This window comes from Desmodus rotundus, chromosome 12, assembly GCF_022682495.2.
Source record: "Desmodus rotundus isolate HL8 chromosome 12, HLdesRot8A.1, whole genome shotgun sequence".
In the NCBI taxonomy this organism is placed as follows: domain Eukaryota; kingdom Metazoa; phylum Chordata; class Mammalia; order Chiroptera; family Phyllostomidae; genus Desmodus; species Desmodus rotundus.
Genome location: NC_071398.1, coordinates 71,283,276 through 71,308,632, shown reverse-complemented (window position 1 = coordinate 71,308,632; position 25,357 = coordinate 71,283,276). Strand labels below are relative to the sequence as shown.

The window sequence follows — 25,357 nt, the reverse complement described above, 5'->3', positions numbered from 1 at the left end:
CTATTGGTTGCCAAGCAACGACGCAACCAACCTCCACAGTGCTGGGAAAGGGGAACTTGCACTCTCTCCCGTTCACAGTTCCATCTCCTTAGGAGCGGGCACTGAGACGTCTATTTGAGCCCCACCCCTTGGAATGTGCGGGCCCTGGATTGGTCGATGATTCTCTTCAGGTGAGCACCAACGTGGGGGTGGGTGGAGCCAGGCTGTGGCACTAGAACTGCTGGACACTGGTGTACCGGGCCCCAGGCCACAGTGTGTGGGCTCCTGTCTGCCGCGTTACGGGAGAAGTGCCGGGGCCACTGCCAGGAGGGACTTTAGGGATCACAGGGTGAGCGACAGCTGTACTGCGCTTGGAAGATCCCAGGGAGGTCAGGAGGAGGGGGGCTGCGTGCACCCGGATGAGGTGCGAGACGGTGGTGCCTTGCTGTTTCGGGGAAGTGCCGGCACCCAGACCTAGCCCGAAGCGTGGACGTTTAGAGACTTGGAATCGCAGCTGGTGGTTGGATTGGAGGATTAGAGTGGTCAGTGGAAGAACAGTGCAATATCCTTAAAGCACTAGGACCTTCTTCCTTCCTCAGGAGTTCCTTGTCTGGGTTTGGGGGTGAGCTCGGGGCTCTCCCATCCCAGTTCAAGTCGGGATTTTACCTTTATTCTGTAGGTGACCTTGAGGAAATCATTTACCGCCTCTTAGTGCCCCAGTGTTCCTTCTATAGACTTTGCAACGGGTAGATGGGGAGAGGGTGCGGAGCAAGAGCTTGAGAGTAAGAACATCGGAGGAGAAATGGTGCTGTGCTAGAAATGGGGTGTCCAGTTACAGTTTTTCCTTCAGGAAACAAGTTCGATATTTTCCCACTTTCTCATTTTTTTTTTGCAGGACTGAATCCTACCAGTGGACTGCCATTTCTTTCTGATAATGGACTTTATCTCTTCACAACCCACCCCACACCCCAACTACTGCCACTGCTCTCCCCAGATTCTTAAATTAGAATTTGAGGTTAGGAAGGAACTCGAATAAGCCACTTAAATTGATTGACTTCAGTTTTTCAATCTGTAAAATGGGAGGAAGTAATAATGATAGTCTTACTACAGGAGTATTGGAAGGATTGAGGAGATAATTTATGTGAATGTAACTCCTAAATCAGCCTTATAAATGCAAGGTTCTGGTGCTGTACTTACATGTGCATGAGGAAACAGAGGACTCAGTTCTTGACCGTACCCTAGGGCATGTAGCTATTAACTGGGAGAAAGAGGGTGATCTTGACTCTTGGCCCAGGGTATTTTCACTTTGCCACACTGATCCTCTTCACTGTTTTGAGGGATGTCTTCTTCCGTCACCTTCTTACACCCCTTTTGTCCCTTGTAGACATCTCCTGAAGAGCTGCCATGGCTGGGAATAATGTGTCTTCCTCAGAACAGAATAGCAGCTATGAAACAAAAACCTCAAATCTTCGAATATCAGAGAAGAAATGTTGTAAGTTCTGGCAGAAAGGAGGGATTGCTTTCTCCCTGCATTTTTATCTTGGGAATATTATTGTAATCCTAGACTTTGCTGCTTGGTGGGAGTAGGAAATAATTCTTTGGTGTGGAATTTAAAACAGAGTCTGCAAGGGGAAGCTCCTGTCTGAAACAACTAGACTCAGTGAAATGTCTGTCCCTGGGGCTAGAGTGTTGGTGGACCCCAGCATTTTCTTATTGCTTTGTTCAACTGAATGTCTGTCTCCTGAGGTACCTGCACACTGGTTGAAAGTGAGGGCCAGCGTTACTAGTACAGCTCTGTGAGGAAGGCCGAGTGGCAGTATGCAGGACCTTTGTTTCTTGGGCTACATATTGTGAGGGTTCTACTCACTGTAGAAACTGCAGATAGGGCCCTGGCTGGCTGGCTCAGTGGATTGGGGGCTGGCCTGGGAAGCAAAGGGTCACCGGTTCAATTCCCAGGCAGGGCACATGCCTGGGTTGTGGGCCAGGTCCCCAGTTGGGGGCGTGGGAGAGGAAACCACACATGGATGTTTCTCTCCCTCTCTTTCTCCATCCCTTCTCCTCGCTCTACAAATAAATAAATATTTTAAAAACCTGAAACTGCATATAGGAGCCATAGCTCATTTCCACAGCTGTCATTGGAATCAGCCCTGACGTGTGACTTTTCACTGTGTTTTGGGCACTTTCTGACAGATTTAGCCTTTGAACTTGCAAACCATGTTCCCTCCTAGTTCATCCCTCAGGGACAGTTTTCACATGAGTATTTCAATGCCGATTCTGTAGACAGAGACGGCAGGTGGGATTGCTGAGAGGGGAAGCATCTGCATTCTTAGGCGTCATTATAGACCTCAACAGTGCACAGCCTGGTTCCGGAAGGTCCTGAGCCACTGAGCCCCATATGTCCTGGGGAACCTAAAAGAATGCTAAGCCCTCCCCCGCGCTTCCAGATCGCATTTTCCTTTGGAACCCTCTCAGTTAGTTCTTCTCACGTTAGTGGTTATATATATCAGCAGGTGGAAATAGCTGAGCAGCATGAGATCTGGAATCGTCTCATGTTCAAAACTTTCTCCAGAGTCTCGACCTTGATGTCATGCCCTTGTCAGTCTCATGATTAATGACGGTAATCTCTTTTCACCTGGCAGTGGTGAGGCTTGCGGGGCTTTGGGCCGTAGCAGAGGCAGGTTGTTGGGATGTGATACCGGGTTTGGTGTACCTCTGATCTGGGTGTCCTTTCTCTGCCAGGGCAGGAAGCTAGTTGCCGAGGGCGAATACCCCACAGGAGATAACTAATATAGTGTGATGCTTGAGGGAAGCCGCTGGAGTCAGACTGCTTGGGTTTGAGTCTGGGATTTAATACTTCCTAACTGTGTAACCTTGAATAAGTTTGCCTATCTCCTTCATCCCTTAGTTTACTGCTTTATAGAACTGGGATACTGATAGTACCTCCCCCCCCGCCCAGAGTGATGTGGAAATTAAATGAGGAAATATAGGAAAGCACTTACGAGAGTGTTGGGCACATAGCTAAAGTGGTATTATTTTCACTGGTGACTCTATTTGCATTTTGTGTTTACTTTTGAACCATTATATGTAAATTGAATTGTAGACTTAAATGCTGTGCTGGGAGCTCACTATTTAAAAGAACTCTGTGAGGAATTATATTTTCAGTAAAGGATGTTTTCTCTTGCTTGACAATATTGTAACCCAGTTTTCGGGTACAGATGCACATCTCAGAGAGAGGTGCACTTGATTCAGAAGGGAGCAGAGAGTTGGTGTGTGAATGTGTGGTGGGGGGAGTTGAGAACTGTGGGAGTCTCTGACCTTGCACAATGCCTAGTGTCAGTCCTTTATTCTCCAAAGGAATCTCCTACTTGTCTTGACTCTTCTGTAGTTTTTCTGCCTTGAGGGCTTTTGATTATTAGCCAAGGAAGAAGTAATTCCAGGTCTCTAGTCCTCTGGACTCTAATTCCTGGTCTGGGCTCTGATTCTCCTCCTCCCAGCTCTACCCTGTTCTGCCTCTCTGGAAACATTCGGTTTATCCTAAAGCCACTGTCCTTCATTTGCCCCATTCTCCTCTTCTGGTTGGACTATGAGACTGTTACAGCCACAGTCAAAGGAGAAGTACAGTTATGAGAATATGTGTTAGTTCATTTCCTTTTTCTCTGTCATTTGCCTAATCTTGGAACAGGCTCCCTTGGCTGCTCAGTGTTCACACCCAGCATTTGCTTTATTAATAGCTCAACTATAATTCCCTTGCTGCTAATTACACCTGTGTTGGCTGATTTTAAGTGAGTGAGCTGGAGGATGGAAGCATTACTTTAGGGAGCCAGAACCTCCAAAGGAACCTTACTGGAACTTCAGCTGCTCCAGGGATTGGGGTGAAGGGGAGTGGTGACGGCTGAGGTGTCCTTGAGGTGCTCAGATGGCTGCTGTCAGGGCTGTGTGAAAGCAGGGATGTGTGTGGGGAGAGGTCTACATGCCTTTCTCTCTTTGTTTCGTCTATTTTTAATATTTTGATAGGTCTGGGACAGACAAGTTCCCATGTGTGCATTCCCCTAGCTGCAAAAGCAATGCATGTTCATAAACTATTCAAACAATACAGAGAGAAAGTGAGAAGTCAAAAATCCCTCACAATTTCTCCTGTCTCTGTTAAGTCTGATTCTTTCCAGCCTCTTATTCTCTGGTATATCCTATTCATGAAAAAAGGTTCACACTGTACATGTTTGGTTCTGCTGCCATTCTCTCCCCCCTTTTTAAGACTTACTGTGTCTGGGACATTTTTTTTTTTCATGTCAGGAAATCCAGATTTACCTCCTTCTGCACAGGATTGCATTGTATGGATGTGCCAGTCTCCCGCTGATGGACATTTCCAATTCCAATCCCCCCCTCCCGTCACAAACGACACTGCACACACACTGTTGCATGTGTGTTATAGCCACTTTTCTACAGAAATGACATGAGAAAAGATAGATACATTTAAAATGTCGATCGGCATCATTAATATACTGTCCTACAAAGTTCTACATTGTAAACTGATTTTAATGTTTCAAAGTACTTAAGGAACTTGTGCATTATTAATTAAAGCTGCACTGATTGATGAAAACATTAACTTTCTTAGTGTTTTGCTGCAGAACTTGGATATTTTGTACCCATCAGTCAAACAGTAGGAAATAGTTGGCAGGTTAGGACTTCTGATGAATAAAAATAAGATATTACTAAGGAAACACAATTTATTGGACAGCATATTTCCAAAAATGTTGGGTCTACTTAGAAAAATAGTGGAAGAAGACCTTGTTCGTGAAAAGGCTGAGAACCATTGGTCTTCTAGACCCCTCTAGAACCAGTTGGAGCGCATAGCTGTGCGTACCACGGGGCTCCCTTCGTCAACTGCTGACAAGAGCTTGTGGCTGGGACTAGAAGGGCAGTCCTGAAGCCAGGAGTCTGGTCAGAGCCTGGACCTTGACCTCGACTTTCTACTGTGGGCCATGCTCTTCACTTCTCCGAGCTTTAGTTTTTCTGTCTATAGAAGGGAGGTTAATCAAGCCCTCATCTCCTCTGACTGTGTTCATGAAGGGAAAACAAGTCTGAGATTGACAAAGTGAGGTAAACCTTGTGTAAACAAGATAGAAGAGAATTGCAGAATTGAAACAACTTTCCATTGTATGCCAAGGGATGTGTTACATTGTCTCTGGAATTAATCAGCATGAAGTGTCTACTCTGGAAATTAAGGTGGTGGTGGGGTGTGGTTTTATTTTTGAATAGGCAGGACAGTATGTTCCTAGTTCTGCTAATGTGGCAGTTTGAGATAGGAAGTGTAATTTAGTGCCGTCCGCCGGAAAATGAGAAATCCTGGTTGGCAACGTGTGTGGCTATGCTGCGGGCAGAAGCGGGAAGTGTGGGGGGGGGCGGTGGGGGGAGACCTCAGAGACTTGTTATTTTCTTTGGGTCTGAGCCCCGGCAGTCCAGTTGGGTAAACATAGAGCAGCTGGTTACCTCCCAAGTGTTAGTGCATTTTCAGCCTTAGGGAGGGTATCAGGACCTTCGGGGAAGTGCCTAATGGGCTGGAAGGTGTGGACGAAGCAGGCCTAGAAGTGCAGGTAATTACCCAGGTTGTGGGGGGTTGAGAAGAAGAGTGAGGCACTGAGCTGGAGAAAGTGAAGACTCAGGAGGATTTAACTACCAAAACCTGCGGTAGCTGATCCAGGTAGATAGAGCTGCCTGACAAGTCAGGGATTAACATTTCTGAGGCTGCAGGGTGAATTCCCTTGCCTCTGAGCTGCAGATTTGGACAGGTGAAAATCCCTTCTGGTGCCCACGCCAGGCATTTTCCATGTGCACAAAGGACAAAAGCCAGGCCCTCTCTGCCCACCCCTCCCTCACCGCGTGGGCCACGCTTTGGCTTCTGAGTACTTCTTGCCAAACACCCCTAGGAAACTCTCTTCTCCATTGAGATCTTTTTACATTCTTTTCCCAAAAGATAAAAGATGACTTTTCCATCCAAGTACCCCGATTTTAGCCTTATAGGGCCACCTAGTCCCAGGATAGAGCAGCAGCAACAACTTGCAGGGCACCCTCGGGAAAGCAGTGCTGGGGAGTGAAGATGGTTCTTTTCCCCCTCCTGGCGGCGTCCGTATTCACGTGGAGGAGCCAGCAGAGCCTGAGCCTCCCAGATGACCTATTTGGGTCTTGGCCCTAGGAGAGTGGCTGGCAGTAGTGTGGGGCCCTCACCTACCCCTCCTCTGTAGCAGGGTGGGCAGAGAAGAGCCAGACCCTGTGAGCAAGCTGAAGAGAAATCACAGGGTCTTTTTATGGAGAAAAGCCACTGAGGAAGCACCAGATCTGGACTCGCACCTGCTCTTCCCTTGTCTTACTGTGTGTCCAGAGGCAAGTCACCTGACTGACTCTGAGCATCTAGTTTGCCCTGCCTTTCCAGTGAGACCTGTGTCGATAAAGGGGTGCTCCTAAAATAAGTTTCCTAAGGAAGGGTAGACCAATTCCTGCTTCTAAATGGTCTTGCTTTCGTAAGGGCCATTGAGGCAGGCTGGCCGTGATGCCCTTGTGGGCTAAGCTTTACTAAAACTTCCTGAGGTCTAGTCAGAACTTGTGTCTGGTAGGCCTTTCCACAGTAGTCTGCATCTTAGTGTGGTTTAGCAATTCTGACTTAGGCTCATGTCCCGAGTGCAAGGCCTAAACAACTTGAAGCCAGGCTCTGTGGTGGGCGAGCTAGTTGTTGCCCGTGGTGGCTTTGAAGGGTAAGTGAGGTCCTCAGCCGAGACACTCTGTCGAACCTGTTATAGGAGTCTGCTCAGTTCTGCACTGGTAGGTCTCCAGACACAGCGGCATCATTCTTGTGTTAAGCAAGGTGCCATGGTTACTGTCTTTCAAACTCTTTTCCCTTTGGGTACCTCTGTGAAGACCTTGGTCATGTGGAAAAAACACCTTTTCTTTTGGGGACTTTCTGAAAGTCTATATGATCCTTTAACTCAGGAGGGTTTGCCTGATAATTCTTCAGTTTGCCTTCCCAGTCTATCTGGACCATTGCCTCACTGAGGTTTATGGGGATTAATTAATATTATAACTGTGACGTTGGTAGCCCAGTGCATGAACCTTACTTGGCCCCTAGTCATTTAGTTCTCTTCTGTTCTAGCATGGGCATCCTACATGACCAACTCCCCGACTCTCATCGTTATGATTGGCTTGCCAGCCCGGGGCAAAACCTATGTGTCCAAGAAACTCACACGCTACCTCAACTGGATTGGGGTGCCCACCAAAGGTAGGTGCAGCTCATTCATTCTTTGGGAAGGGAAATGATCATAGGCCTCTGGGAGGTTTACTCTTGGCCAAGGTTACACGGTGCTCCTGGCAGCAATAGCAGTTGCTTCCTGATTTACTGAATTTATTCCCTGTTCACAGACTTGTTTCCTCCTGGCCTAGGTGTGAGGAAATGCCTTTGACAGTGTACACTTTACATTTTCAAAGCCCTTACATATGTGTCATCTTGTTTAATCCTAGCAGTACCCCTGTGCAGTAGCAGCAGTGGCTGAGGAAATTGAAAAAGAGTCAGTTTGAAACTTACCGGAGGTCTCAGAAGTCTGAACTTGAGTGCAACTTAACTCGTAATCTGGTGTTGTTCCCAACATACCTTGGGGCTTTCTTCGTCACCTTGGCCACTCTGACATTAGGTCAGGTGTTCCCTTTGGTGTTCCTCACTGTGTTGGTTCACTGCTGAAGGGTGTCGGTGTCTTTTGCAGTGTTTAATCTTGGGGTTTATCGGCGGGAAGCAGTCAAGTCCTATAAGTCCTATGACTTCTTCCGGCATGACAACGAGGAGGCCATGAAGATCCGCAAGTGAGTCTTCGCAGGCCTCACCTTCTGGGCCATCCCAGGAGTGGGTGTGATGGGGCTTAGTTTTCCTTTCAGAAAATGTCCTGTAGAGATTTTAAGTGGAAGTTATTTTCTGGACAGGTGAACTTTGGGCTTGGGTGGGTAGAAGAACAGGGCTCAGGGCTCGTAGGTTAGGCCTTCGGAGGGATAAGATGTATACATGGGGCAGTGGAAAGGGAAAGATGAAGGAGGATGTAAAAATCTCAGTGGGGAATTTGTAGGGTCTTGTTAGGGAAATTTTTGAACAGTGAGAAAACCGAGCAGGAAGGAACATGACTTGTATAGCCACCGAGCTGCTCATGTCTCTGGCTACACCTGAGCTTGGCTTCGCTGCACCCCCCTTGCTGATTTCCTCTGCTCTCATGGCAGACAGTGTGCTGTCGTGGCCCTGGAAGATGTTAAGACGTATCTCACTGAGGAGAGTGGGCAGATTGCGGTAAGCCTTACCTACCTCTTCCCGTCTTGGTCTCCACCCTTTCAAAGCTGCATAGCCTCCCCTTGGGTCTGCCTGGGCGGGATTCCATTTCCCGTGCCCCACTCATCTGCCTTGTGGGCTCTCTTCCCAGGTGTTCGATGCTACCAATACAACCAGGGAGAGGAGGGACATGATTTTGAACTTTGCCAAGGAGAATTCCTTCAAGGTAGGATCTGCCCTCATGCTGGAGGAAGAGGGCTACGTGGGGGTGGCAGTTCGAAGGGGCATGTGGACCTGTTCGACTCTGATGAGGACAAGATTGGGTATCTGATTCTGTCCTCATGGGACATGCCCCCAGTTCTTGAGTGTTTTCTTGCAGGTCCTTTCTCAGACCCTTAGCCCGTGTGTCTGAGGCCCTGGGGATGTGGTAAGAGTTATTTTTAAATGAAGAGGCCTTGAAGGCACTTTGATGAAAGAAAATCCTCTGGGATGTGGTGGCTGGGGTGGGGCCAGTGTAAGCACGTGCTCCTAATGAACAGCTGGGCCATTTTTGACTCATTTGTTACTGCCCTCTCTCCCTGGCCAGGTGTTCTTTGTGGAATCTGTCTGTGATGATCCTGATGTCATTGCTGCCAACATCCTGGTGGGTGACACTCCTGCATACCACCACCTCTTTGTCCTTGTGCCTTGTGTGTGTGGAGGAGGGGTGGGGAGGGGAGAGGGGAGTGTCAGCTGGGTAATGAAAGAAAGAAATAGACATGTTTAGCATCACTGATTGATCTGTTTGATCTGCCAGAGCACCGTTTTGTACTTCCACGTTCTTGGGAGAGGAATTGAGGCTTTGAGGAATAAAGTACAAGTTAGTTGTTGAATCCAGACGAAAACTTAGACTGTAGGATTTCTGACCCAGTGTTCTGGGTATCAGCTGGATACTGAGACCTCGGTGTATTTCTAAAATAGACCAGACTCTTCATTGTCTGACAGGGCCACCTTCTAGGAAGGTCACCTGCCCAGCAGTTGTCTAACAGGTTAGTGCTCTACCCACACTGAGTGCCTCCTGCCCCGTGTGGTCACAGCACAAACCAGTGCCTATCTGATGGGCTGTGCTGTGCCGAGTAGACATCCACGCATGGTATCGTGGATGGTGCTGGCCCAGCAACATGGGAACTCGGGGTGATCTAAAGTTCTAAGAAAGAGGCATCTGGTCTCAGTCAGGCATGAACGAGTCAAGCACCCTATTCTAAATGGTTGTGGGGAGAAATTGAAGCACATTCTGTTTTCCCAGGAAGATAAAAGAAGGGATTAGGAACCAGCAGCAGCATCGGCTGCATGATAGCCACTGTCCTGCAGCCAAGGACAGGCACATGACTCCCCAGTTGTCTTTCCCTTCTCGGTTGCCAGGATCATAGGACCATGTGGGGGTGGTGCTGAGGGGATGGGGGTTGCCAGCACTGCAGTGAAACACCGCTTCTGTAGACTTCTTCTTCTTTATTTAGCAGAGCCTGTTTGCAGGAGGGCTGTTGAAGGCAGACCTCTGACTAGGTCCCGCCCTTCTGTGATTCTAGGAAGTGAAGGTGTCAAGCCCTGATTACCCGGAAAGGAACAGGGAGAATGTGATGGAGGACTTCCTAAAGAGAATTGAGTGCTACAAAGTCACCTATCGACCCCTTGACCCAGACAACTATGACAAGTAAGGTTTAAGGCCTTGGCTTGAAGGGCATAAATAGGGGTCTCATTTGAGAAAAGAGCCTTTCTCTCCGTCTCCAAACTTCCTTCTGACATTCCAGCCCCATAATGTTTCTATCACTCCAGAAAAACAAGGCATGGAGTTGGGGCTTCTGTGTGGGTTACATCTTACACTTACTTGCACACCGAAGTGTTGTTTTTGTTAATCATCAATCTTTTTCTCTGTCCTCTAGAGCAAGATGTCCCAACCCTAGCATTACTGACATCTTGAACTGGATAACTCTTTGTAGCAGGGGGTCGTCTTGTGCATTGTAGGATATTTAGCAGCCCCCTGGCCTCTCTGCTCACTAGATACCAGTAACTTTCAACCTGTGACAAAAATGTTTCCTGACATTGCCAAATGTCCTTGGGGAGTAAAGTCACCTTTGGTTGAGAAGCACTGCTCTAGATCACAAGTTTCGGGGGTATTGTAGGATACCCCTTAGAACTGTATCATCAGTTTTTGATAAATGTTAAAAGTGTATTATATATTAACATATGTATTATGTATTATGTGTACATATACACATATAACATGATACATATGTAAAACATGTACATGTGTGTGTACATGCAGTATGTATTATTTATTATGTGTGACCTGTAACATAAGACAGATAACATATTGCATAGATAAATATAAATAAAACATATAAAGTCCTCAGCAACATGCTTGGCTTAGAGAAATGACCAGTGCTGGCTGTCATCACCACGGCAGCGTCTGTCAGCAGAGTGGTATGCAGGACGAGTTAACCTGGTATGTGTGAGGTACAGGAGCCATAGCAAAATGTGCAGTAGAAAGATGTGTGCACACGGAAAGCTGTGGGAACGTGGCCTTTGGAAAGGGAAGCGGTCAGAGCAGCTCTCAGCTCTGTTCCAATACAGATGCAGCCCTGCAGCCACGCAAATGAGACACGTGTACATGACCCACTGTTCGCTCCCTTCAGTGGTCTGCTTCGAGTCTCTCACCTCCTTCCAGGGGTCCTCCAGAATGTTACTGTTTGGAGGTATTCTCTTTTTTTTTTTTAGATTTTATTTATTTATTTTTGAGAGGGGGAAAGGAGGGAGAAAGAGAGGGAGAGAAACATCAATGTGTGGTTGCTTCTCGTGTGTCCCCAGCTGGGAACCTGGCCTGCAGCCTAGGCATGGGCTCTGACTGGGAATCGATCCAGCGACCTTTTGATTCACAGGCCGGCACTCAGTCCACTGAGCCACACCAGCCGTGGCTGGAGGTATTCTTTATACAGAGGTTGAAAACCACTGCCCTGGATATGGCATAATAGTATATACTTTAGTACCGCCAAAGTCCTACACAGAAAAACATTCTGGAAGAATGTGTGTGTGTCTGTGTGTGTTTTTAGATGTTCTCTCTATGGGTAGGCTTATGGGTGATTTTTATTTGCATCATTCTCCCTTTATTTTTGAAACTTTTTTGGAATAAGCACTTACTATTTTTATAATGAGATAAATCCCATGGCGGCCACAAAGCAAACAATCCACAGAAATACCTTTGAGAGAGGCATGATTTAGGTAGATGCCAGGAACGCACAGAGATCTCCATGGTCCTGCCCCCTCCTGGCCACCCCTCACTGCTGGCGATGCTGCACTCTGGCCAGGCCTCCACCGCCCCAGGTGGGGGTTGCACTTCTCACCCAATTTCAAAGTTAGCGAAACCTTCAGGTCATCTAGTGTAGCCCCTGAGGGGAAGCCTGAACTCTGTTTATCGTACTTATTACATTCATGATACAGTGTAGGCACTGAGGGGCAGACCAGAAGTTTGGGAGAGTTTATTCATCTCAGTTCTGAGGAGCACTCCAGCTCTCACCATTCTGCTCCTTAAATGTGGGGGGGGGGGGGTACGACAGGAGGGAGGGGAGAGCTGCTGTGATTCTGTGCGCACCTATGAAATCCTTTCCCCCGCTGCTGTTTGCCTCAGCTTTTCACACCAGGGGACTTTTTCTTTCGTCAGGGATCTTTCTTTCATCAAGGTGATAAATGTGGGCCAGCGGTTTTTAGTGAACAGAGTCCAGGACTACATCCAGAGCAAGATAGTCTACTACCTCATGAACATCCACGTGCAGCCTCGCACCATTTACCTTTGCCGGCACGGCGAGAGCGAGTTCAATCTCCTGGGGAAGATTGGGGGCGACTCTGGCCTCTCAGTGCGGGGAAAACAGGTGAGTAGTTAGCCAGCAGGCCAGGTTTCCTAGGCTTAGGGTTCCCCCTAAATTCCACCGGGGCTGAGGGTGAGGGTGTGGCCAAGCAAGCGCTAAACCCATTTTCTTGTCCACTCATTCTAGCTCTGCATTAAGGTGTGGCTTACTTGGAACCATTTCTGCTGGGATAGGTCAACCATCCGATTTTTATTGGGTACAACTAGTGTGCTTAGCAGAGCACAGGGTGCTCCAGTTGAAGCTGGTTTCCAGCTTGGGTTAATGTCCTGCATCATCTTCCAGACTCCGACTGCGGTCGTACACATTGGCCATATAGGCTGAGTGACCAGTTGTGTGTGTGTATTCTCTTCTTTTAAAATTTGTATTCCAAACCCCAGTTTTCCCAAGCTCTAAGGAAGTTTTTGGAGGAACAGGAGATATCAGATCTCAAAGTGTGGACGAGCCAGTTGAAGAGGACTATCCAGACTGCTGAATCCCTGGGGGTGACCTACGAGCAGTGGAAGATTCTGAATGAGATTGACGCTGTGAGTAGGAAGCTTTGATGGTCAGTACGGTCCCATGTTCAGGCAGGAACTCTCAGAAGTCATGACGTGGGCAGTTTTATCTAAAAACTAGAACCACCAAGTAGAAACTTTGAGGAAGCTGAAACTATGGCTGGTTTGGGTGGAAGTAGGAACAATTGCACCCCTAACTAGGGCTTCCTGTCTGCTTCAGCACCTGTGCCAAAAAGGGGACCCAAACCAATTTTGGGGTGCCTGGGGAGAGTGGAGCTCCACTTGGTTCCTTGGTGCAGTTTCTTCCTGGGAAAAGGAAATAGCTAACGACATCCATTTCTTTAATTTCTGCTTAGATCATTTGGTCAGCTATTCTGAAAAAGTCCTTTCCAAATTTTTTCCCGGCTTTCTCTGTTCTTGAGCACAAAAGTAGGCATTTCCTTTTCTTCCTCTGTACTCTTTTATGCCTTATGTAAGAATTCTCCAGTCCTTTCAGTTTTCCCTCCTTCCCTGCTTCCTGTTCCCTTTATCCTGCTGACTTTTCTTGACCTTTAAATTCCCTACAGTAGTAGGAGAAAGTGGCAGCTTACGCTAGAGAAGCCGCCTCCTCTCTGCAGTGGCCCTCACCCTGCCAGTCCCAGACACCCCGGCCAGTCAGTTGCAGGACATGAAAGGACCCGGCACAGTGCCTGGCACGTAGTAAGAAACTAGTATTCTTCAGTGTCGTCTTCCTTATTTGGGTGGGGCTGTGTGGATCCGTCTACCTCTGTAAGCCAGTGTGGCTCCTTGCAGGGCGTGTGTGAGGAGATGACCTATGCAGAGATTGAGAAGCAGTACCCAGATGAGTTTGCGCTTCGAGATCAAGAGAAATATCTGTATCGATATCCTGGTGGGGAGGTGAGATTCCCTTCTTGTGGGGTGACTTCCCAGCCCTGTGCTGGGGGTTTAGTGTTAATTTGGGGGAAGGATTGAATATAATTTGGGGGATCTAGAAAGCATACTTAAGTCATCATTTAGTTTATCCTCCCACCTTGGGTCATAGTGTCTTTAATTCAGCTTAGGCAGTCAGATGCCTCATTACTTTGTTAAGATCTCTGGGGAAAAGAGGGACAAGATATACAGTGTTGGGTATATGGTAGAATCAATACGATCTTCCATTGTATTTTTATTTTTTTTTAATTTTTTACAGGTTATCCAATTGTTGGCATATAGTCGTTCAATATTTTTAAACAATCCTTTGTATTTTCTGTGGTTTCAGTTTTAGATCTTTGGTGTATTTTTTTATTTTTTATTTTTATTTATGTTTCTTTTTTTATTGGGCCAACATTAGTTAATAAAATTATGTAGGTTTCAGGTGTACAATTCTATAACACATCATCTGTAACGATCTTTTTACTTCCTTTTTTTCATTCCACCTCCTCAATCCCACCCGCAGGTATGGGCACTAAGTAAATATATGGGCTATGAATGATTTCCTTATCATCTTCAGTGTTTCCTGGTCTCAGTGGCTTCATAGTCTAGGGATGTGTGAGGCAAAGGTAAATAAACAGCATGACAGAGGCCCAGGAAACCCCTCAGAGCCCCTTGTTGCCTTATACTTTGCTTAGTCTTTGGAAAAAAAAAACAAACAAACATACTGAATTCAGATTTTCTCTTCTTGGCTATAGTTTTTTCAGTCTGAATGTTGTTCTTGAAAGGTCTGAATATTCTTAAGAGATACCAGGGCTGGGGGAGTTAGCAGGCAACCTGAAGTTGCTGAACCTGCAGGAAGAAAGCCACCCAGGGATGAGGGAGCAGTGGCCTCATTACTCTGGATACAGCCACTGACTTGGCTGCCAGCTTGCACCTGGCCTCCTGCCAGACTGCCCTACTTCCCCCCACAGTCATACCAGGACCTGGTACAGCGGCTGGAGCCTGTCATCATGGAGCTGGAGCGCCAGGGCAACGTCCTCGTCATCTCCCACCAGGCGGTCATGCGCTGTCTCCTGGCCTACTTCTTGGATAAGGGTGCAGGTGCCATTGAGGGAAAGGCTGGGGGACATATTCGTGGGAGGGGCCTGGACTTGGGGTAGCACTAGGATCCCTGGCAAATAGACCTCTCCCTGTTTCACTCAAATTGGAGTACATTCTTCAGGCAGCAGTATGGGGCTCCCAGCAGCCACTGGGCCAACTATTTGCTGGTACAAATGCCCCCAGTGGAGAATGGTTGCTGCTGGAGCTCCGCAGTCCTGCTTGGCTAAAGGGCAGCACTGAGCTGACACTCCTGGAAGCATCAGAGAAGTGGCTGGATATTTCCAGCTTGTTCCTTTGACTACAAGGAGGGTGGTATCTCAGAAGCATCTTCATCCTTTGGATTCATGGTAGGACAGTTTCTGGGTAGAGCCCAAAGGAAGTGCTGCTGCCTTCTCTGACACTTCCCTTCCTGCCCCACCTGAGCTGCTGGGAAGCCCGCAGGTTGGCTCTGGAGTACCCCAGTGTGCCACCATCTTCCCTTCCGTAGGGTCCTGGCTGCAGCACTTACTCCTGTTTTGCCTGCACGGAAGGATCTAAGATGGACTTATTTCCTTCCTTAGCCATTCGGTAGCTTGGGTGGCTTCTTTGGTGGCCATCTTGGTAATTGTTTGCGGGTTAGGGGAGGAGATGCATAAGTAGATCAAGGTAAAGAAAACCCATGAGCTCCTTAGATTCTTTCTTCCGCTAGCTTGCCCTTACTCCATCCCGAGAGTCTTCCCTCACCTGGTCTTTCTGCTTTCAGATGAGCTACCGTACTTGAGGTGCCCTCTCCATACCATCTTCAGACTTACCCCGGTGGCCTACGGTAACTATGAGTTTAGGGGCTGGGCAGGCGGTGGGGATTGAGGAAGGTCAGGATTTTTGAATTTTCTCTGAAGTTTGTGTAGAAGTTCAACTTCATCACCTATACCAGGAGAATTCTGTCAGTGCCTTCCACTTTTAAATGTATGTACGTATCTGGGAATGCATGCATTCTTTCATGGTATGCTTTCCCATACTGAAACTAAGGAATTTTTCATTGAGCTTTTCCCTGAAGGCCTCTTTTCTTGCTTCTGTTTTCCCAGGGTGCAAAGTGGAAACCATTAATCTCAATGTGGAAGCTGTGAACACTCACCGTGACAAACCAGCTGTAAGTATTTTCCTACAGGTGAATGTGTGAGCTCCTGAGTCTTTGAAACTTTGGCATCAAGACACTGGGATTTCTTTTATGTACCAAAGAAGAACAAATCCAAACTCATGTCCTATATAGTCTGCTTACTTCCAAAAGGAAGAGATGTTGGAATTATTATCTTTTAAGATTATTACCTCTCTCATGAGTCTTGACCTTGAAAGCTCCTGGAAATAGTTAAATATGCAAAGTGTTTGGCTGGAATGAATTGCAAATTCCCCCAGGAAGAGAACCTTTTAGAAAGCAGGATTTAGAAGAACCTGTAAGGTAGGGTGAAGAGGTGTGGGTGTGTTCCTAGGTCTGTCCTGTTAATCTGTTTGTTTTTAAATAAGTCCCTTCCTTTCTTTGTCCCTCTTTACTGCTTTGGAGTCTGATGCTCAAGGAGCTTCTACCTCTACAACCCTTTAGCTTTCTGGGGCTAGGGGGCCGGGCCATGGCCCACGTCCTGTGAGGGACACTGTCCTAGAGGAGTAGCAGTAGAGGGAGTTGTTGTGGTTATAAGCGTTATTTAACCTTTACGAGTGAGCTTTTGTCTTGGCTTTCATTTGTGTGGTGTCCCTCCGTTTCCAATCAGAACAACTTTCCCAAGAGCCAAACCCCTGTAAGGATGAGAAGGAACAGCTTTACACCTCTGTCCAGTTCGAATACAATAAGGCGTCCAAGAAATTACAGTGTTGGGAGCCGGCCCCTCAAGCCCCTCAGTCCTCTCCGCGCCCTGGACATGCAAGAAGGGGCCGACCAGCCGAAGAGCCAAGTCAGCATTCCGGTGGTGTAACTGTGTGTTTCCCTCCAGTCCTGGCCTCCTGCCCTTGTCACTAATCACCAGGGAATCATTTAACTTCCAACCCCCCACCCCCAACACCCCACCATGAATCTTAATACAGAACGTGAGGCCGTGTGTTTTTAGACCAACCTCATCTATTCTGCAGTGTGAAACATCTCCCCATTTAGGGGCAAGTTGACGAGTTGGGTGTTTTAGAACAGGTGCTCATTCTGGGTGGTCTAGAGGAGGAGGAAAAGGGATGGTCACCTCTGCGGTGATTAGCATACCTGGGGCTGAGGCTGAGCATGGCCAGTACACTTGGTTCTTCTCAGTCCCTGGTGTCTAAAGTCACTAAAGTTCTTATGGTGGTACCGTGGGGGTGGGGTGGAGAGGGACACAGAAGCCCATTTTCCCTTCACCTTTGTCTCTTCAAGGTGTGCTTTACTCACAGTTCTTACCTGCCTGCTTTCTTCCCCCTCCCTCATCTCCCTATTAGATTGTCCATTGTGATGCATGCCATTGTCTTTGTAGTGTCTGTCTAGGAGGGAGGGGAAGGTTGTCGAGAGAGGGATCCAGGCTCCATTGATTTCTCTCAACAGAGGGCCCAAATGGATGGGGGTGGGGGTGGGGAGCCTTTCTTTTCCCTTGTCCCTCTCTCAAGCCAGGCCCTGCCAGGCTATAGAACTTTCACAGGTACTCTGGAGCTAGTAAGTGGATATAGGGTGAGAGTTCTGCCTCCTTTCATGAGAAGTAGTCCTAAGGCTTTGATACCCTGGGGGAAGCTGGCTCTGAGAATGTGCGACATATCTTGGCTTGTATTTATCACTTGGAGACAGGCATAGGTCTTTTGGAGGCTGTGGAGTGAAGTTCAGGAGAGTATGACGGTCCCTAGCTGCTACGGGGCTCTTCTAGAGCAGGCCATACATTTTCTCCAGTGGCTTCCAGCTTCTTTGCTACCCACTGCAAGCCAGCGACCTCTGGGGCTGTTTAGAAGGACAGTCACCACTGATTCAGGACTCACCACTGATGTTTGAATTGCTCGAGTCAAAAGGCAAAGAAGAGCTCACTGGAGCTGCTAATTATTTTCCAGTGATTTTCAAATCACTCCTTTTTAAGTTGAAGAGTCTGGAGGAGTCTTTAGGACCCTGTGGGGTATGGCTCTTCACTGCTCGAATTTACCCCTTTATTCACTTCAGTCATTTTATTTTCTCTGTAGGGTTAAATAGGAATAGCTTACAGCAGGGATTCTCAGCCCCTGGGTGACTCATGATAGCATACTTCTCCCCCCAAATTCGTATGCAGAACATGTGATTATATGGGCATTTTTCTGAGAAACAAGTCTAGAGTGCTCATGAAATTTTTCATTTCAATTTTTTTGTATTAAAAAATGAAAAAAAAAAAAAAGAGAGAGAGATGACCCCATCTTAAAGCCATTAATTTGTGTTTTAGAAGTGACCAGTGAAAACAAGTTAGCTATTTGCCAAAGTTGCTTTTGGTAATAGAAGACCCCTTGCCATGGTTCTCATCTAGGAGTATTCATGAGAACCCCCTTGAGAACTTTTGAAAGGTACACACGCCCGGCCTGCTTGAGGCTTAACATTCACTCAGAATCTCTGGGGTTGAGGCCTGCACGTGCCTGTGTTTAACCATCTTCCCTGTTGATTCTGATTCATACTCCAGGTTCAATCTCCATTCTGTGAATTTGGGTAACAAATACTGGGGTAGCAGTTTCTTGGACAAAGCAGTAACCTAGGAATTCTGAATCCCTCATGAAGTTAGATCACATTATTAAATGAAGTGATCCCCTCAAAGGCAGGCTGCTGTGTTTTAGAGGGTGATTCTAGGTTCTAGTCCCATCTTTAACCATTTACATGGCAGGGTGATGTGGAACAAATCACTATGTAAATAAATGTCCTTTACAATAGCTGGGAATTTTAAGCACCCTGGAGATAAGTACTGAGATAAACCTGTAGGATAAGAAAGGTTATAATCACAGGCAGCTGACTGGTGACCTTGAGTCCTTGATTCTTATATCTTGAATAGAACATCACAGTGAGTTTCCCAAGGCTGCTTGCCCACATTCTGCTTGACATTACATTGCTGTGCTCCTCCTGCTTATCATTTTCATAAGTGTACCTAGTGTCTCACTTTGTGAGGCTTCGGACTGGGTGGGAGTGGGGGTACCCGGATACATAGAAGTAGAAGGAAGGTACTTGCCCCAATAAGTCATTTTTAGAAACAGGGCATATAATTTATAATAAGTGAGCATTTGCGAAAGAGCAACACCTTATAAGTGTGGACACTAAAGTGGAGTATAGATGACTTCTCCCGACCTTTCCCTTGTCCTTGGCCATGGACTAAAAGAGTTGGGAGAATGAGTTGTGGTCTAGGACACGTGTATGGTACTTGTAGGTGGTTGCCTCATCTATTTTGCTTGGCTGGTGGTATCTTCAGCCCAAATGAGCATTCATTCCATCTTTCCTCCTGCTGTGCTGTGAGAGTAATTCAGAGTTAATGAATGAGAAGAAGGAGCATTTTGATCCAAAGACTTTGGATTTGGCCTTTACATACGTTTAGTGAGAGGAGAAGTATCTAACAAACTAGCATTATGTTCCCTTGTTATAAGCCCCAGCATTAGCCACGGGTCACTGGGGTGTTCATGTGGATGACTTCTCTGCACTACCCCTGTGCTAGTTTGCTTCACGCAGAAGAGGAGCCTGAGGTGGTCTTACTGTTCTCAGACAGGACACAAGAAGTTACAATGTGAAAACAGCAAGGGCTTTAGCATTCTTCAGGTTTTAGAGCAAGATCTCTAGGAAGGGTTTGGCAGGAAGAAGCCAGGAGAACATAAAATGGAATGGAGCTCCAAATATTAGACAAGTCCTACTTCCTATCTTTTTTTTTTCCTGTCCTCCTCTCCCATTCTTACTTGTGTATTGGTAGAATATCAACATTACTATGAGTATATCTATATCACAAATCCTACAAAGAAAGGGTGTACCCCAAAGTACGTTTTTGCTGAGGCTTCAGTTTTGTTATGGGAGAAATAGGTGAAGGCTTTAGTATTTACCTATTGATGGAAAGTTGAGAAAGGAAAATCATTATATTCAATTTTTTTTTCTATTTTTCAGTTACAGTTGACATTCATTTTCTATTTTTTTATTACTGCTTTAGAACTGAATGAGGCCCTGGCTGGGTGGCTCAGTTGATTAGAGTGTTGTCCTGATACACCAAGGTTGGTGGTTTGATCCCCAGTCAGGGCACATACAAGAGTCAACCAATGAATGCAAAAATAAGTGGAATGACAAAAATAATGTCTCTCTCTCTCTCAAATCAGTTAAAAAAAAAGAGCTGAATGAGGAATTGTGTGCCAGACTTGAAAGAGAAATGTAGATTTATTCTAAAGCTTCTCTTTCTATCTCCTAATCCTCAGATTTGAATTAGCTTTTACTTATTATCTACAATGTCTTCATTTTGTTTTGTAAGAGGATTATTTTACATTCATTTGGGGAGTAGAATAGGAAAGTATTTTAAAACTCTTAAAACTTTTTGTTAAGTGGCCTTACCATTGTCTCTCTTTTTTTTTTTTTTAAATCATCACTCGAGGATGTTTTATTGATTTTAGAGAGGAAGGGAGAGGAAGAGAGAGACAAACAGTGATATGAGAGAGAAATGTCAATTGGTTGTCTCCTACATGCCCTGACTGGAGATCGAACCTGCAACTTTTTGGAGTGTAGACAACATTCTCCAACCAACTGAGCCACCCAGCCAGGGCTGTCTCTGGTTTTTGTTTTTTCCCCAAGAAATTTGTATTCCTAGGCTGAACAGTTGAATGTTTCCTGTGAGGTTCTGGCTCTTCCTCTTTGTAACCCAGTTGATATTCAGAGGTACTGGCATTTTGAAGAAACATGATATAGCTGTTAGGAAATAAATCCATATTAAATGTTTTTTCTGTGAGCAGGGAGATCTGAGTTCCAGAGAAACTTACGGGTTCACGAGGCAGTCAAAGGACAAGGAAAAAAGTCTCTAAAAATTGAGAGAACTATTTCTGGGTTGTATAGTCTTATGCACATTTCATTGTTTTTGCTAAGCTCAGAAATCAGGTTGTTTGTTTTCAAGAAATTTGATAAATTTACCCAGGTTTTCCAGTATGCAATTTAACTTGTTTGTGTTTTAAAATTTTTAATTTTAAAAATTATATAACAATTGAGTCAGGTTTAGAAGGATTGATATTTTACTTCTCATAGAGGCTGTATAGACATCGGAAGTATGTCCGGGAATTTAAGTTAGACTCATCGTGTCCAGAAGACTGTATGTAGTGGTAGTAGCTATGTGCTGGCTGACTGACAGACTCTGAAAGGATCTGAAAGGACCTGCAATGCTGACTGACAGACTCCAGTAGGGTTCATATACTGACTGACTGACTGACAGACTCCAGTAGGGTTCATATACTGACTGACTGACAGACTCCAGTAGGGTTCATATACTGACTGACTGACAGACTCCAGTAGGGTTCATATACTGACTGACTGACTGACAGACTCCAGTAGGATTCATATGCTGACTGACTGACTGACAGACTCCAGTAGGGTTCATATACTGACTGACTGACAGACTCCAGTAGGGTTCATATGTTGACTGACAGACAGACTCCAGTAGGGTTCATATGCTGACTGACTGACAGATTCCAGCAGGGTTCATATGCTGACTGACTGACAGACTCCAGTAGGGTTCATATATTAACTGACTGACTGACAGACTCCAGTAGGGTTCATATGCTGACTGACTGACTGACAGACTCCAGTAGGGTTCATATGCTGACTGACTGAAAGGAAGTAAACACTCCACATTTTTCTTGAGGAAGAAGTTAATAGACAATGCTTTTAGAGTAGCAGCCAAAGTTTCATCAGTTTGTAGAAAATGAAGGTTGTACATCATTCGTATGACATTTTGTAAACTCTGTTAAGGAAATGCCTGCTCAAAGCCTGAAATTGTTATTCTGCTTGAAGTCATCCCTTTCACTCCTCACTTCTAGGTAGTGTTTTGCTTTCACCACCCATTTCTGGACTTCTGTGTCCACAGCTTTTCTTTTATAGAATGTAGCACTCCATTGGGTAATGCTGCTGGTTGTAGTCTGACATGCATTTGGCACTCGTTATCTAATAAATAAAAATGCAAAGGTAATTTTACATTCAAAATTGATTTTAAGAGGTGGCAAATTATTCTTACCAGTAAGCCTTTCACCGGGGAATCTATGACCAATATTTAACTATTCAATGTTTTTGTTTCTGAATTACTTCTGTATATTTTTTAATTGTGTTGAAATAACAAAATCAACTCATTCTGATATGGTGATGGTTTTGCTGTGGCAAAAGCAAAGGACCGATCGTCGACTTTGCCCTTTGGAGGGGTTGGGAGTGGGCTGAGTACTACTGGGTTAAATGGGAATGGACTCAATTGGGAACCTAAGCAATAGAACTACCCTGCTGACTTCCTAGGCACAGCTCTGTTGAAAGAAGGAACTTAAATCCTTAACAGCATTCTGATTTAATCTGGTGACACTGGTATCAAAACATGCCACTCAGATCCACTTAAGGTGTGTATAACTGTATTTGAAATGTGTTTTGTGTGTGTGTGTGTACAGAATGGGTAAATAAAATTGTTGAGTAACTTGAACCAATCAGAACGCTTCTGGGTTTTTTGTTTTGTATTTTGGGTTGTGTTCTCACCCATTCCACCACCCCCAGAACTTTGCCTTACACTGTTCAGTGATTGAGCCTCACACAAGCCAAGGCCAGCTCCCAATGTGGCTGGAGTCCTTGGTGTAGGCATGGCTCTCTGTCACCACCTTCTGGGGAGGATGGGAAGGACATTATGGAAGGCAAATGAACTTCTGTGGGAGTTGTGTGTACTTTTTGGCGCCTCTTCAAGAATTACCTCTTACCTTTGACCACACCGCGCTATGACTCCCATTAACAACATGTAACTCACTATTTATTGTAAAGAAAAACTTTGGAGATCTCTTAGAATTTAGTGGACTGTTCCTTCTAAATATGACCTGCCTGTTTCTAAAGAGGTTATAGCCAGTGGGTATAGCCAGAGGTAAATACAACAGTGTTTAAGTTCTTCTGGGACAGGAGAATACAGGCGGAATTGTGTCACTGTTCTCATGCCTTACTCTTTGTTACTCTAACAAAGACCTGGAGCTCATTAGACATGCAGACTCTCAGGCTCTCTGCGAGGCCTACTGAATCAGAATCTTCCTCTTAACAGGATTCCCTGGTGATTCAAATGCACACTTAACATTTGAGAACCACTGTCCTAGAGGGAAGAATTTCTCACAAGCTAAACTGCGAAATCCCAGTGTATGGGAAGAAGTTGATTTCTGCTCTCATGACTGATTTCAGAATGGGCTTGGGTAACTGCAATGGCAGAGACCCTCCTCAGAAGCCAAATAGCTCCTGTCACTTATCTTGGCATGGCCTTTTGGCTGATGGTGTCAACATACTCTCCTTTTACCTCATATCTTGGGTGTGTGGCTTACAGTCCAGGTCTGAAAGGAGTGCCTGGTTCAACACGGCACAAGGAAAGTCGGTTTTTCTAAGAAAGAAGCCAGTGACTGCCACTGGAGTGTGTCCGACTCCTGAGAGTAAAGGGGTGTGTGCATGTCTGTGTGCACATGTGGGGATGGGGCGGGTGCGGGGAGGGGGGGAAGTAGTGGAAGAGTTGGGGAGGGGTTCTGCTCTATCCTTTATTGACATTTGGTGGCTTTGTTTCTCTTCCTCTCTGGCTCCTAGGCAGATACCTCGAAGGCTGTGCCTAGAAACTCCTCTCCGACATCCCTCCCATCGCTGTCCTGATACGGAAGCTAAACCAGACCTCCCTGGGGGACCTGGATCTGCTGAAAATCTTGGATGTCAGCTCCACCCGGGTTTGAACAGGAAGTGAAGTGGGGATTGGACATTTGGGACCATCAAAATGAGGCCTGGAAAAACACCACCACATTTCCCCGCCTCATGCCTAATGGGAATATCAGTTACATGGAAAAACTTCATTTCTTTGTGCCTCAAAACATTTAACAGGCTGAGCCAGTTAGTTTTTTTATGATCTCTTTGGGTTTTGCCCAATTGGTCAATCTTTTTGTTTCGGTATTTAACATCCTACCTGTGACTAGCTCTAACTGGCTATTTTTTGCCTAAACTACAAGTGCACCGCTTTTTCTGTTCTGTAAGAGCTGGTCTCTCTATGCATTCCAGGTGAGCAGTATAGAATACAATTTACGTATGTTAGCATTCGCTTTTTTGTCATATTGGAAAGAGGCAAATTCACCAGGTAGAAGGAGGGTATCTGAGAATTGCCGTCCCTAAAACGTCTCTGCCGTGGTGATGGAAGAGGAGTGACAGCAGCAACCTTTTTGTTGAGAGAAGTTTTTCTTGTTCCAGGCCCCTCAAGAGCAGGGTCTGACCGCAAGCGTCCCCCATCCCCATCTTCTAAGTTCTCTCTCGTGGCTGCTGTGTTTTCTACCTGATGCTGCATGTGTCTGCCTCAGCTGAAGAGGGCTGAAGTGTTTTCTCTGATGATTGGGAATGAGGGCTGGAGAGAAAGGCAAGGGGCCATTTATATCACATGAAAAAGTAGAGAATGTTCCTTGGGGATCAACTCTATCAGGCAGTTCTTTTGCTTTCAAAACAGGTGCCGTTCTGTGGGGTTTGTCACCATGATATGGTCATACGAGAAAGCAGTGGCTGTGACTTTAAGAGCAGCTGGTCTTCTGATGCCTGCCTCTTAGTTAGTTGTCTCTAATTTGGTCTACTTGTCTCATCTAAAATATTGGGGGTGCAGGGGGACCCAAGCCCTTAATGCATTAGTCACTGGGTTCTCCTTAAAGATAAGCCAGGTAATTAGTCCTTATATCAGTGATTGTCCAATATGCAAATATGTCTCTAGATAATGGTATTAATACGTCACTCCTCCTGAAGGAGAATGGAAGCTCCAAAGGATACTATATTTTACAAGCAAAATCATTTCTTTTTTTTTTTAAGAATGGTAAGTTTTTAGCTTTTTACATGTTTTTTCCTTTTCACTCAGATGTCCACTTGCTGGGCAAGGGGGTGAGTAGCAAGAAAAGTAATTGAGTTGTAGCTTTCCCCAAACGGTTCTTTTATACTGTGGTTGATACAGGGCTGTTACTGAAGATGTGATCAGCTGGGCTGCAGGCAGCACAGCAACTGCATCCAGCAACTAGGAGCTTATTTTACACGCACAAAGCTGCCTTCAGAGAGGTTCCTGACGGCGCTTTGTAACAGGTCATTGTCATCTGGCTGCTTGTAACATGCTGTACTGCACTGACTTTATTCTTGTGATGCAGGCTTCTCTCTGCATCTACATACACTGTCTTTGGATGACCAGATAATTTTTTTAGTTATTTATTCATCCATGTAAAGTATTCTTAAGTCCCCATATTAGTGTTTGCATGTATTTAATCAGAATGTACGGTAATTTGTATTGTCAGTTTTTGATAGAAATTGAGGTAGTTGGGGCATTCAAGTCTAATGTCCATAGTATCACCTTAAATTAAAATTTCAGAATATAGATATCTGTCTTCTATAAAAGGGTAATAACTATATGAAGGCACAGTGGATTTCTTTGAATACTTTTTTTTGCTCATTGATTTTTATTTATAAATCAAGAGATGCATTTCTCTGCAGAAAAGTGTATCTCCTAGATAAATAAAATCATGCTAAAATA

General features: G+C 45.7%; 1 protein-coding gene across 4 annotated transcripts; it reads left to right on the top strand.

Moving 5' to 3' along the window:
• The first annotated feature begins 21 nt into the window (after positions 1-21).
• PFKFB2 (6-phosphofructo-2-kinase/fructose-2,6-biphosphatase 2) lies at positions 22-25,357 on the top strand. 4 transcript variants are annotated; one of them, XM_024575520.3, is made up of 16 exons: positions 184-328; positions 1,364-1,471; positions 7,121-7,246; positions 7,725-7,821; positions 8,227-8,293; positions 8,424-8,498; positions 8,859-8,915; positions 9,838-9,962; positions 11,967-12,174; positions 12,549-12,695; positions 13,458-13,562; positions 14,549-14,678; positions 15,421-15,483; positions 15,743-15,807; positions 16,421-16,612; positions 23,407-25,357. In XM_024575520.3, the coding sequence occupies exons 2-16, from the start codon at positions 1,384-1,386 to the stop codon at positions 23,467-23,469; spliced, it is 1,608 nt and encodes a 535-aa protein (XP_024431288.1). In that variant the 5' UTR covers positions 184-328; positions 1,364-1,383; the 3' UTR covers positions 23,470-25,357. The 4 variants fall into 4 exon arrangements, with proteins under 4 accessions (XP_024431272.1, XP_024431288.1, XP_024431281.1 ...); XM_024575504.3 differs by lacking the exons at positions 184-328; positions 23,407-25,357 and adding an exon at positions 22-170 and having other exon boundaries at positions 16,421-22,289; XM_024575513.3 differs by lacking the exon at positions 16,421-16,612.